The 13,537-nt window shown below is 45.2% G+C and overlaps 1 protein-coding gene across 1 annotated transcript in view; it reads left to right on the top strand.

The window, feature by feature from the left end:
* The window catches only part of LOC143775069 (tyrosine 3-monooxygenase-like), a 271,622-nt gene extending 260,024 nt beyond the window's left edge, over positions 1-11,598 (top strand). Inside the window, exon 11 of the mRNA XM_077262903.1 lies at positions 11,246-11,598. Coding sequence (XP_077119018.1) covers positions 11,246-11,405 — 160 coding nt within the window. The 3' untranslated portion in view covers positions 11,406-11,598. The remainder of the gene's footprint in view (positions 1-11,245) is intronic.
* The last annotated feature ends 1,939 nt before the right edge of the window (positions 11,599-13,537 follow it).

The raw sequence follows: 13,537 nt of genomic DNA, 5'->3' as shown, positions 1-13,537 counted from the left end.
GGTGCAGTTTTTGATGATATTTTTGATGCAGTTTTTGGTACAGTTTTTGAAGCTGTTTTTGATGCAGGTTTTTGATGCAGTTTTTGGTGCAGGTTTTTGGTGCGGTTTTTGATGCAGTTTTTGATGCAGTTTTTGGTGTAGGTTTTTGGTGCGGTTTTTGATGCAGTTTTTGGTACAGTTTTTGATGCGGTTTTTGATGCTGTTTTTGGTGCGGCTTTTGATGCTGTTTTTGATGCCGTTTTTGGTGCAGTTTTGGGTGCAGTTTTTTGGTGCGGTTTTTGAAGTGGTTTTTGATGCAGTTTTTGGTGCAGTTTTGATGCAGTTTTTGAAGCTGTTTTTGATGCAGGTTTTTGATGCTGTTTTTGATGCAGTTTTTGGTGCATGTTTTTGGTGCGGTTTTTGATGCAGTTTTTGATGCAGTTTTTGGTGCAGGTTTTTGGTGTGGTTTTTGATGCAGTTTTTGGTTCGGCTTTTGATGCAGTTTTTGGTGCAGGTTCTTGTTGCAGTTTTTGATGTGGTTTTTGATGCTGTTTTTGGTGCGGCTTTTGATGCTGTTTTTGATGCCGTTTTTTGGTGCAGTTTTTGGTGCAGTTTTTTGGTGCGGTTTTTGAAGTGGTTTTTGATGCAGTTTTTGGTGCAGTTTTGATGCAGTTTTTGAAGCTGTTTTTGATGCATGTTTTTGATGCTGTTTTTGATGCAGGTTTTTGGTGTGGTTTTTGATGCAGTTTTTGGTGCAGGTTTTTTGTGCGGTTTTTGATGCAGTTTTTGGTTCAGTTTTTGATGCAGTTTTTGGTGCGGCTTTTGATGCTGTTTTTGATGCAGTTTTTGGTACAGGTTTTTGGTGCGGTTTTTGATGCTGTTTTTGATGTAGTTTTTGGTGCAGTTTTTGATGCAGGTTTTTGGTGCGGTTTTTGATGCTGTTTTTTGCTGTAATTTTTGGTGCAGTTTTTGGTGCTGTTTTTGGAAATAAATAAATAAAAGGAAAATGTGCATGATTTGAATGGAAACATGAATGAAAAATCGGATTCAGAGGCCAGATTCATCATTTCACTTCTCAGTTTCATCCGTTTTTTGCCGGATCCGGCGCTGTGCATTTTTTCGCCGGATTGTAAGTGTTTTCCCTCTGGTGGAAACAGCTTTTTTGACGGATCCTGCAAAAAGTGGATGAAACGTGTGGCCATCAGGTGCAATCCGGTGCTAATACAACTCTATGTGAAAAAAACGGATCCGGCGTAAAAAACGGATCCTGCAAATGTGCTCGCAGGATGCGTCTTTAAGGCTACTTTCACACTAGCGTTGTGCACTGCACATCGCAATGCGTCGTTGTGGAGAAAAAATGCATCCTGCAAAGTTGTCTGCAGGATGCGTTTTTTCCCCATAGACTAACATTATCGACGCATTGCGACACAGTGCCACACGTTGCAACTGTCGTGCGATGGTTGCGTCGTTTGTTGTGAGTTTGGTTTTTGGGCTCCCCCGGTGGTCACTGGTGGTACTGGACTTGTGTGCTTCACTTTCTCTGTTCACCTGTTTCCATCAGGATATGGGTGTATCCTATTTAGCCTTGCTGCTCAGTTATTCTAGTGCCGGCCATCAATGTAACCAGAGCCTTTCTGTTGCATGTTCCTGCTTCTAGACTACTATCAGCTAAGTTGGACTCTTAGTCCTAAGTTTGTTTTGCATTTTTGTTCCAGTTCACAGTTATGTTATTTTTCTGTAGCTGGAAGCTCTTGTGGGCCGAATTTGCCACTCCGGTGTCATGAGTTGACACATGAGTCTTAAAGTAATTTCGGGATGGTATTTTAATAGGGTTTTCAGCTGACCGTGAAGTTCCCTATTGTATCTTCTTGCTATCTAGTAAGCGGACCTCGCTTTGCTGAACCTACCTTCATACTGCGTATGTCTTTTCCTCTGAACTCACCGTCAATATATGTGGGGGGCTTCTGTCTCCTTTTTGGGGGAATTTCCCTAGAGGTAAGCCAGGTCTGTCTTTTCCTCTATTAGGGTTAGTTAGTCCTCCGGCTGGTGCTAGGCGTCTAGGGATAAAACGTAGGTACGCCACCCGGCCACTGTTAGTTGTGTGGTAGGTTTAGCTCACGGTCAGCTCGAGATTCCATCACCCAAGAGCTGTTCTGTTATTTATGTTCTCTGACGTTCCCTTGCCATTGGGAACCATGACAGTATGGCCGGCCCAGTGTTAAAACCGTTGGCAGAAGAAAGGAGAGAAAAAGAAGTCTGCAGATTTTTTTTTTTTTTTTTTCCTCTGAGCTTGCTCTATAGTTGACTTAGTTGCATTTCTGCTCTAATTGCAGCCTTTGTCTCTCTCTCTCCTTCTAATCCTTGTATGGCTCTGATCTCACCTGATTAAAATGGATCCTCAGAGTTTGGCTACAGGTTTGAATAATCTTGCTACGAAGGTTCAAAATTTACAGGATTTTGTTATTCATGCTCCTATATCTGAACCTAGAATTCCTATACCAGAATTTTTCTCCGGGGATAGATCTCGTTTCCTGAATTTCAAAAATAATTGTAAATTATTTCTTTCCCTGAGATCTCGCTCCACTGGAGATCCCGCACAGCAGGTTAGGATAGTAATTTCCTTGCTGCGGGGTGACCCTCAAGACTGGGCATTTGCATTGGCACCCGGGGATCCTGCGTTGCTCAATGTGGATGCGTTTTTTCTGGCTTTGGGGTTGCTTTATGAGGAACCTAACTTAGAGATTCAGGCTGAAAAAGCCTTGATGGCTCTATCTCAAGGGCAAGATGAAGCTGAAATATACTGCCAAAAATTTCGTAAATGGTCTGTGCTTACTCAGTGGAATGAGTGCGCCCTGGCGGCGAATTTCAGAGAGGGTCTCTCTGATGCCATTAAAGATGTTATGGTGGGGTTCCCTGCACCTACAGGTCTGAATGAGTCCATGACAATGGCTATTCAGATTGATCGGCGTTTGCGGGAGCGCAAACCTGTGCACCATTTGGCGGTGTCTTCTGAGAAAGCTCCAGAAAATATGCAATGTGATAGAATTCTGTCCAGAAGCGAACGGCAGAATTTTAGGCGAAAAAATGGGTTGTGCTTCTATTGTGGTGATTCAACTCATGTTATATCAGCATGCTCTAAACGTACAAAAAAGGTTGATAAGTCTATTTCAATTGGCACTTTACAGTCTAAGTTTAATATATCTGTACCTGAACATGCTGCTATGCGAGAATATATTAAGGAGTCCCTGGAAAAGGGACATATTCGTCCTTCTTCATCTCCCTTAGGAGCCGGTTTTTTCTTTGTATCTAAAAAAGATGGCTCTTTGAGGCCGTGTATTGATTATCGACTCTTGAATAAAATTACAGTCAAATATCAGTATCCTCTGCCACTGCTGACTGATTTGTTTGCTTGAATAAAAGGGGCTAAGTGGTTCTCTAAGATTGATCTCCGTGGGGCGTATAATTTGGTGCGAATTAAGCAGGGGGATGAGTGGAAAACCGCATTTAATACGCCCGAGGGCCATTTTGAGTATTTAGTAATGCCTTTTGGTCTTTCAAATGCCCCTTCAGTCTTTCAGTCCTTTATGCATGACATTTTCCGTGAATATTTGGATAAATTTATGATCGTGTATCTGGATGATATTTTGATTTTTTCGGATGACTGGGATTCTCATGTCCAACAGGTCAGGAGGGTTTTTCAGGTTTTGCGGGCTAATTCCTTGTGTGTGAAGGGTTCTAAGTGTATTTTTGGGGTTCAAAAGATTTCTTTTTTGGGGTACATTTTTTCCCCCTCTTCCATTGAGATGGATCCTGTCAAGGTTCGGGCTATTTGTGATTGGACGCAACCTTCTTCTCTTAAGAGCCTTCAGAAATTTTTGGGCTTTGCTAATTTTTATCGTCGATTTATAACTGTTTTTTCTGATGTTGCTAAACCTTTGACTGATTTGACCAAAAAGGGTGCTGATGTTGCTGATTGGTCCCCTGCTGCTGTGGAGGCCTTTCGGGAGCTTAAGCGCCGCTTTTCTTCCACCCCTGTGTTGCGTCAGCCTGATGTTACTGTTCCTTTTCAGGTTGAGGTCGATGCTTCCGAGATCGGAGCTGGGGCGGTCTTGTCGCAGAAAAGTTCCGACTGCTCCGTGATGAGACCTTGTGCGTTCTTTTCTCGAAAATTTTCGCCCGCCGAGCGAAATTATGATATTGGTAATCGGGAGCTTTTGGCTATGAAGTGGGCTTTTGAGGAGTGGCGTCATTTGCTTGAGGGGGCTAGACATCAGGTGGTGGTATTGACCGATCACAAGAATTTGATTTATCTTGAGTCTGCCAGGCGCCTGAATCCTAGACAGGCGCGCTGGTCGTTGTTTTTCTCTCGGTTTAATTTTGTGGTCTCATACTTACCAGGTTCTAAAAATGTGAAGGCGGATGCCCTTTCTAGGAGTTTTGAGCCTGATTCCCCTGGTGATTCTGAACCTACAGGTATCCTTAAGGATGGGGTGATATTATCTGCTGTTTCCCCAGACCTGCGACGGGCTTTGCAGGAGTTTCAGGCGGATAGACCTGATTGTTGCCCGCCTGGTAGACTGTTTGTTCCTGATGATTGGACCAGTAGAGTCATCTCGGAGGTTCATTCTTCTGTGTTGGCAGGTCATCCCGGGATCTTTGGTACCAGGGATTTGGTGGCTAGGTCCTTCTGGTGGCCTTCCCTGTCTTGAGATGTACGAGTTTTTGTGCAGTCTTGTGATGTTTGTGCTCGGGCCAAACCTTGTTGTTCTCGGGCTAGCGGATTGTTGTTATCTTTGCCTATTCCGAAGAGGCCTTGGACTCACATCTCTATGGATTTTATTTCTGATCTCCCTGTTTCTCAGAAAATGTCTGTCATCTGGGTGGTGTGTGACCGTTTTTCAAAGATGGTTCATTTGGTGCCCTTGCCTAAGTTGCCTTCCTCATCCGAGTTGGTTCCTCTGTTTTTTCAAAATGTGGTTCGCTTGCATGGTATTCCGGAGAATATCGTTTCTGACAGGGGGACCCAGTTCGTGTCTAGATTTTGGCGGGCGTTCTGTGCTAGGATGGGCATTGATTTGTCTTTTTTGTCTGCGTTCCATCCTCAGACTAATGGCCAGACTGAGCAAACTAATCAGACCTTGGAGACTTATTTGAGGTGTTTTGTGTCTGCGGATCAGGATGACTGGGTTGCCTTTTTGCCGTTGGCGGAGTTTGCCCTCAATAATCGGGCTAGTTCTGCCACTTTGGTTTCTCCTTTCTTTTGCAATTCGGGGTTTCATCCTCGTTTTTCTTCCGGTCAGGTGGAGTCTTCGGATTGTCCTGGAGTGGATACTGTGGTGGATAGGTTGCATCGGATTTGGGGACAGGTGGTGGACAATTTGGAGTTGTCCCAGGAGAAGACTCGGCATTTTGCTAACCGCCGTCGTCGTGTTGGTCCTCGTCTTCGTGTTGGGGACTTGGTGTGGTTGTCTTCTCGTTTTGTCCCTATGAGGGTTTCTTCTCCTAAGTTTAAGCCTCGGTTCATCGGCCCGTATAAGATTTTGGAGATTCTTAACCCCGTGTCCTTTCGATTGGACCTCCCAGCATCTTTTTCTATCCATAATGTCTTCCATCGGTCATTATTGCGCAGGTATGAGGTACCGGTTGTGCCTTCCGTTGAGCCTCCCGCTCCGGTGTTGGGTGAGGGTGAATTGGAGTATGTTGTGGAGAAGATCTTGGACTCCCGTGTTTCCAGACGGAAACTTCAGTATCTGGTCAAGTGGAAGGGCTACGGTCAAGAGGATAATTCTTGGGTGACAGCCTCTGATGTTCATGCCTCTGATTTGGTCCGTGCCTTTCATAGGGCTCGTCCTGATCGCCCTGGTGGTTCTTGTGAGGGTTCGGTGCCCCCTCCTTGAGGGGGGGGGTACTGTTGTGAGTTTGGTTTTTGGGCTCCCCCGGTGGTCACTGGTGGTACTGGACTTGTGTGCTTCACTTTCTCTGTTCACCTGTTTCCATCAGGATATGGGTGTATCCTATTTAGCCTTGCTGCTCAGTTATTCTAGTGCCGGCCATCAATGTAACCAGAGCCTTTCTGTTGCATGTTCCTGCTTCTAGACTACTATCAGCTAAGTTGGACTCTTAGTCCTAAGTTTGTTTTGCATTTTTGTTCCAGTTCACAGTTATGTTATTTTTCTGTAGCTGGAAGCTCTTGTGGGCCGAAATTGCCACTCCGGTGTCATGAGTTGACACATGAGTCTTAAAGTAATTTCGGGATGGTATTTTAATAGGGTTTTCAGCTGACCGTGAAGTTCCCTATTGTATCTTCTTGCTATCTAGTAAGCGGACCTCGCTTTGCTGAACCTACCTTCATACTGCGTATGTCTTTTCCTCTGAACTCACCGTCAATATATGTGGGGGGCTTCTGTCTCCTTTTTGGGGGAATTTCCCTAGAGGTAAGCCAAGTCTGTCTTTTCCTCTATTAGGGTTAGTTAGTCCTCCGGCTGGTGCTAGGCGTCTAGGGATAAAACGTAGGTACGCCACCCGGCCACTGTTAGTTGTGTGGTAGGTTTAGCTCACGGTCAGCTCGAGATTCCATCACCCAAGAGCTGTTCTGTTATTTATGTTCTCTGACGTTCCCTTGCCATTGGGAACCATGACAGTCGTGTTTTGATGCACCGCCACCACAAAAAATATTACATGTAACTTTTTTTGTGCGTCGGGACCGCCATTTTCGACCGCGCATGTGCGGCCGAAACTCCGCCCCCTCCTCCCTGGACCTTACAATGAAGCAGCGGAAGCATCTTAAGACTGCTTCCGCTGCCAACATCTGGCATTTTCTTCACAGTATGCGTCGGTACGTCGGGCCGATGCAGTGTGGCGGCCCTGTACCGACGCTAGTGTGAAAGCAGCCTTACCCATAGACTTGTGTTAGCGACGGATCGCGATGGATAGCCACATGTCGTGTCTGTCGTGCAACGGATCCGTCGTGTTTTGGTGGTCCATCGGCACAAAAAAAGTTCAAGTGAACGTTTTTTTGTCCATCACATCCGCCATTTTCTACCGCGCATGAGCGGCCGAAACTCTGCAACCTCCTCCCCGGACTTCAGAATGGGTAGCGGATGCGTTGAAAAACTGCATCCGCTGCCCACGTCATGCACAAATTTCATAACGTGCATCAGTACGTCAGCCCGACGCATAGCGACGGATCTGTACCGACGCAAATATGAAAGAGGCCTTAATGAGCGTTTAATTTAAAAAAACGGCTTGGGCTCCCGCGCAATTTTCTGTACCAGAGGGGGAAAGCCGACGGCCGGGGGCCAATATTTGCAGCCTGCTATGAATATCAGCCTACAGCTATCTGTGTAGCTTTTACTGGCTATTAATATAGGGGGACCCCCAAAAAATGACGTGGGGTCCCCCTATAGTTTATAGCCAGAAAGGCTACACAGACAGCTGCGGGCTGATATTCATAGCCTAGAGAGGGGCCATGGATATTGCCCCTCGCTACAAATACCAGTCCGCAGCCGCCCCGGAAATGGCGCATCTGCAAGATGCGCCAATTCCGGCACTTAGCTCCTCTCTTCCCACTCCCGTGTAGCGGTGGGATATGGGGTAATAAGGGGTTAATGTCACCTTGCTATTGTAAGGTGAAATTAAGCCAGGTTAATAACGGAGAGGCGTCAATAAGACACCTATTCATTATTAAATATTAGAAGGTAGCTGACAGCACCACTGGCAAAGGGATGCCCGCCCCAATTCCACCGGACCCAGGTGGGAGAGCACACACCAAAGCAAAGTGAAGGACAGCATCCAATCCAGGTGAAAAATGCCTCTCCACCGTGCCAAATGCGACGTTTCAACCACTAAAGGTCTCTTTCAAGAATGCTTGAAAGAGACGTTTAGTGGTTGAAACGTCACATTTGGCTCGGTGGAGAGGCATTTTTCACCTGGATTGGATGCTGTCCTTCACTTTGCTTTGGCCTATCCATTATTAATCCAATAGTAATAAAGGGTTAATAACACACACACACACATTAGGAAAAAGGTATTTTAATATTCTTCATTTAACCATACTTACCATACTTCAGCGCCTGCAAAAAACGTAAAATAATAAACCGTATACTACCTGTCTGCCGTAGTCCAATTAATAACGAGTGTCCCACGACGATCTCCCCTATAGAACAGTGACATCGGGTGATGTCACTGCTCTATAGGACCCTCAGTGACACTCTGACAGGAAACAATGGCTCGTGCAGTGCATCACTGAGGTTACTATAGTTCAAAGTCTCACTTTATGTCAATTGCTGCATGGGAAAATTTCTCACACAGCAATGCCAAAAGTGAGACTAGGAATTTTTTTTTTACAGCGGTGGAGGAATACAGTGGCAGAAGCGTACCTTCCTCCCATCATTGTGTTCCTGGAGCCCCTGGAGAGCGGTCGCATCAGCTGATGCTGCCATTCTCCATGGGAGATCGTCGTGGGACACGTGGATTTCGGACAGGGAGTATATTGCTTGCTTGTTATTTTAATCTTTTTTACAGGAGACACTGGCTTCGGGGATCAAAATGACAAGTAATGGTGAGTTTGTACTCTATGTTTAATGTACTGTATGTCTGTATGTATGTCTTGTATGTAGTATGTATGTAGTATGTATGTATGTAGCATGTATGTAGTATGCAGTATGTATGTTTGTAGTATGTATGTAATATGTATATTTTTTTTATTTACATTCAACACATTAGCCGGATGATGGTACTACTACTATCCCATCATTGGCTAATGTGTCAATCACTGTCACTGCAGCAGGCATCGTCCGATGGGACTTGTAGTCCCATTGGACGATGCCTGCACACACGCACAGAGCCCCGGCAGCCCACACAGAGCCCCCGCAGCCCGCACAGAGCCCCGGCAGCCTGCACATAGCCCCAGCAGGCCCGCATAGAGCTCTGGCAGGCCCGCACAGAGCCCCAGCAGTCCCATACCTAGCCCCGGCAGGCCTGCACAGAGCCCCGGCAGGCACGCACAGAGCCACGGCAGCCCGCACAGAGCCCCGGCAGGCCCACACAGAGCTCTGGCAGGCCCGCACGGAGCCCCGGCAGGCCCGCACAGAGCCCCGGCAGGCCCGCACAGAGCCCCGGCAGCCCGCACAGAGCCCCGGCAGCCCACACAGCACCCCGGGAGCCCGCACAGTGCCCCGGCAGCCCGCACAGAGCCCTAGTAGGCCCGCACAGACCCCATGCAGCCCGCATAGACCCCCGAGAGGCCCGTACAGATCCCCAGCAGGCCCGCACAGACCCCACCCGCACACACAGACACGCACAGTGTCCACCCACACACTGCCCACACTCTTCCCCCCTCCGGAACAGGATGTAGAAAGACAGAAAGGGCTTATTTACATTCCGATATTTGGGTCCCATTGACTTGCATTGGTATCGGGTATCGGTATCGGCGATATCCGATATTCTTTTGATATCGGCCGATCCAATCCGATACCGATAATTCTGGATATCGGAAGGTATCGCTCAACACTACAGAGAACTGCTGTATGTTAAAATTGCATTGCATATGGATTGCATAAGGATACAGAGATGCGAGGAAATCGCATCATCCCATTGCAAACGGATTACACACGGATGACCATACAGAGAACACTTGTGCGACTCTCGGCCGAGAGAATTAGACCGATTTTTAATACGTTAAGTGTGACGCCGGCCTTAGATGTTTGGCCTAACTCGCCGGACCTGACCATCCATGCGTTCACCCATCGCTAATGAGAAACACGCAGGAATTTGTTGAGATGATTAGTCAGCTGAGAGAAATGGATGTTGAAGGTAACTCTAGAAGTATACGTAACTGAATGCAAAGTTTACCCACTAGTCAGACAACTGTCTAGTATGGCCTTTATAAACCTTGGGTGATGATGTCAAAGGTGGTTGTGCTAACTAACTAGCACAAAGGAAACTTGACCTAGAGGAAGGAATGAAGAGCCAGATTCTGAGCCAGTAGGGGTAACACATTGATATGAAGTTGGTACCCCCCTTTGCAGCTAAAAAGGTTTCCACTTTCCTGGTTTAAGAATTTTCATAAGATTTTGGAATGCATCTCTGGGAATATTTCCCACTCATGAGAAGAGCATTTGTGAGGTTAGATGTTGGATGAGAGGGCCCAACCCACAATCTCCAATCAAGTAAAGTCACACTAAAGTCACCTGCCTTTGCCTTTAGGGATCTTGCTCTGCACACTTGGGTACAGTCATGGGTCTCACCAAACTGTTCCCACATGCTGGAAGCTTATAATTGTTTAACATGTCTTGATATATTGATGGATTAAATTTCCCTTAACTGGAATGAAGTGGCCAAGGCCAATGCAGCTGCTTGGCAATGGAAACCGATTCCAAGAAGCTCCCATGCATAGCTGTTGTGCTGATGCTAATGCAAGAGGTAGTTTGCAACTTTGCAGTTTTTAAGTCAACAGAGCGAGGGCGACTACTGTAACTCTTTGTGGTCTACAACATCAATGCTGAGGTGCTAGGGTTCCTAAACACCTACACTATTCAGTAATGACTCGCAGTTTCGCAAACTGACTTTTTGCAAGAGCTGTCAGCAGGTTTTTGCTATGTAATATGAGGACTCATATTATAGGTGTTAAAACACCAAATTCAGCAGCTATCTATCACTTATCACGCTGTGTGCTATTGTTTACTTACAATAAAAGTTTTTTCACTAGGTCATTATCACTGCCCAGACTAGCTGACTCATGCCAAGTTGTCAGACCACACCCCCTCCTCTGATAACTAGCTCACTGTCAATAGGCAATGTACATAGAGAGCCTGGTGTGGGCAGAGTTATCTTTCTCAGCTTTGCTACATGCTGCATCCAAGAACTCTCATTGTGTCATAACTGCTGCACCCAGCATACTAAGTTACACATTGTTGGAATCAGGGTCTCTTTTCCTACATCATGCTACTCTCAGAGGAGGTAGCAAGAACCTGGTGAAAGATTCTCTGTAAAGTACCCCACTCAAATTAGTGAGCTCTTCATTTATTCCTTTTATAAATGTTTGTAAAGGCATACCAAATGTATAGGTGCTTGATTTTATACTCCTCTGATGAGACTGAATGAAAAAGAACAGAATAAAATGATTAAGAGTTGAACAAAAGGATTTGGATTCACATTGTCTAAACCTTGAATATTCAAATAATTATTGGTTGTGTTAGTGCCAAGTATCACTAAGCTTAAAATGGGAAGTTTTTAGGCTGATAAATATTATTAACTTGTTTTGCAGACAATATGCTGTGAAGATGGTCAAGCCATTCTATCTGCGGTATGATCCTTTTACTTGCAGCGTGGAAATCTTAGACTCCTTTCAGAAGGTTAGGCTTGCCCTCTGTCAAATAAAGGATGATCTTAAGAGTCTATGCTCTGCACTTGACAAGATATGCTAGAATCAAATAATGAAGCCCACATATATTGTTCTTTTGACGGTACTGTAGAAAAAACATCCTAAAGTGTGGTATAATTAATGTGTAGAACTATATTGTGAAACTATTTACATTTCTGATAGTGTATATATATATCATTTTGTATACCATGGGCACAGTCTAGGATAAAGATGCAATGCTTTGGTTCAATATGTTATGCATGTGTTATTCTTCATATATTGGCAAAATAATATTAAAAATACATTAACAACATCAAACTCATTATTTCTCGGCTTTTTTGTCATAAATTAAAATGCAATTGTTCTCTGGTTATACTGATTAAATAATTACTAGATCAACTTAAAAATGAAAGAAATGCTGGTTAACACTATTATTTACATTAGATGAAGGAGTTGTCTGCTTTGGACAACGGATTTATTTTTTTGTTTTGAGTTTCCCAACAATAACGTTAGTTTCCCCAGACTGTTTCTTGTTCTGCTTGTTTAACTATTTGAATAAAGACAAATTTTGTATATTAAGGGTGATCCTTGCCTTGTACTCAATACTTACTCATTCTTGTGTATACTTCCTTAGTGTGTGGTCAGTGATCCCATTTACTTATATTTATAGTAGTGCCCTCTGTTCGGTTTAACTCAGTTTTCCCAGACTTTCCATCTCTGGGAGCTGGGAATGTTGGCGCTTGCGCAATAGCTTGTACAACACGCTGGACTTCTACGCCTATGTACCTGCGCCGACATTGTTCTGCACACCCGGCAGGTAAACTGCTACTGCCATAGCTAATAGCTTTGACCTACGCATGCGCCGGATCCATTGTATGGTGGTTGTCGTGACAACCCGCGTTTATTGCTGCTAATCCGACTCTAGGGGGATGTCGTCCTCTGTAGGGATGATTCCCCTGAATTGCGGGTGTGTTTATTATTTTTTATGAAGCATACTTATGCGTCGGTGCCTCAGATCCCTAATTTGGTGATCTGATCGCACTAAATTATCAAAATAAACTAGGCACCGACTGCGCATGCGCTGTGTGGCACCTGTCCATTTCCGGGAACTGAGAATACTGGCACCTGCGCAGTAGTTTGCATAACACGCCGGACCTCTTTGCCTATGTGCCTGTGTCGCCATTGTTCTGCGCACCTGGTAGGTAAATAACAAAGTATCTGTCTATTTAAATATGGGCAATACACCACTACTGTATTAGCGACCTTGAGGAAGACGCTGTGGGCGTCGATACGTGTGGGTCTGAACACTGGTACAGCCGATTGTGTCTATGCTGTCTACTATGCCTATAATTGAAGGGTTACCTGTCTGTTAGGGTCTTGGTAAGGAAAATGGGATTTTGGATACAAACCCTATTATTTACTGTCTTACTTCCCAGCTTCAGAGGCGCAATGCGCATGATCGGAAGGGCAGAGGACAGCTCACATCCATGGAAGCCAAAGAACAGCTGGACTTAGCAGGAAGAAGATGAAAAGCTGGGATCACGTGAGTGAAAAAAACTGCGTGCATGCACGAGATTTGCAAGAGCTGACGACGATTTCGGCTCTTGCAAATTATGCTATTATGCCCATAGGGGGCTGACTAAGAGGGCTGACTAGTCTGGGGAAAATACTGGCCATCGACTAGTCAAAGCCCTAATTAGCAGGGCAGACATGGACATTATAAATACTTTTTTAACCTCGTTTTCACTGAATAATGTGATACAGGGCTGGTCAGGCAGGAAATGTAGTCCTACATAGGTGAATGCTGCTGGGTTGGAGGCATGGGGTACCTGACAGATCCATTTTACATTCAAGTAATACTTCTGGTAAGACTCCCAGCAATCAACTGTATTTTCCAGTGTCATGCGAGTGTAATGTGAGTGTCATGCAAGTACAGTGCATTTTTTCTCTTCTAGCAACTGTATGACAGCCTTATGACATGTGTATGCAATCTGCATGCAATGTGTTTTTAACATTATCTTTTACATACTGTAATCCTCTATGTAATTTAAAGCTACTGTAATGCAGTGAGTGGGGTTATCGGTGAGGGTCACTGTACGTTCCCCCCAGGATGCGCACAGAGGCGTATTGAGGCCATGAGAGTGCATTGCAGTTGTAGAAAGCGCAGGATCGCGGGATGTCGTCACGGACAGGAGG

Source organism: Ranitomeya variabilis, chromosome 5 (assembly GCF_051348905.1).
Source record: "Ranitomeya variabilis isolate aRanVar5 chromosome 5, aRanVar5.hap1, whole genome shotgun sequence".
Taxonomy (NCBI): domain Eukaryota; kingdom Metazoa; phylum Chordata; class Amphibia; order Anura; family Dendrobatidae; genus Ranitomeya; species Ranitomeya variabilis.
The sequence above is the reverse complement of the archived record's forward strand: the minus strand, read 5'-3'. Positions and strand labels throughout refer to the sequence as shown.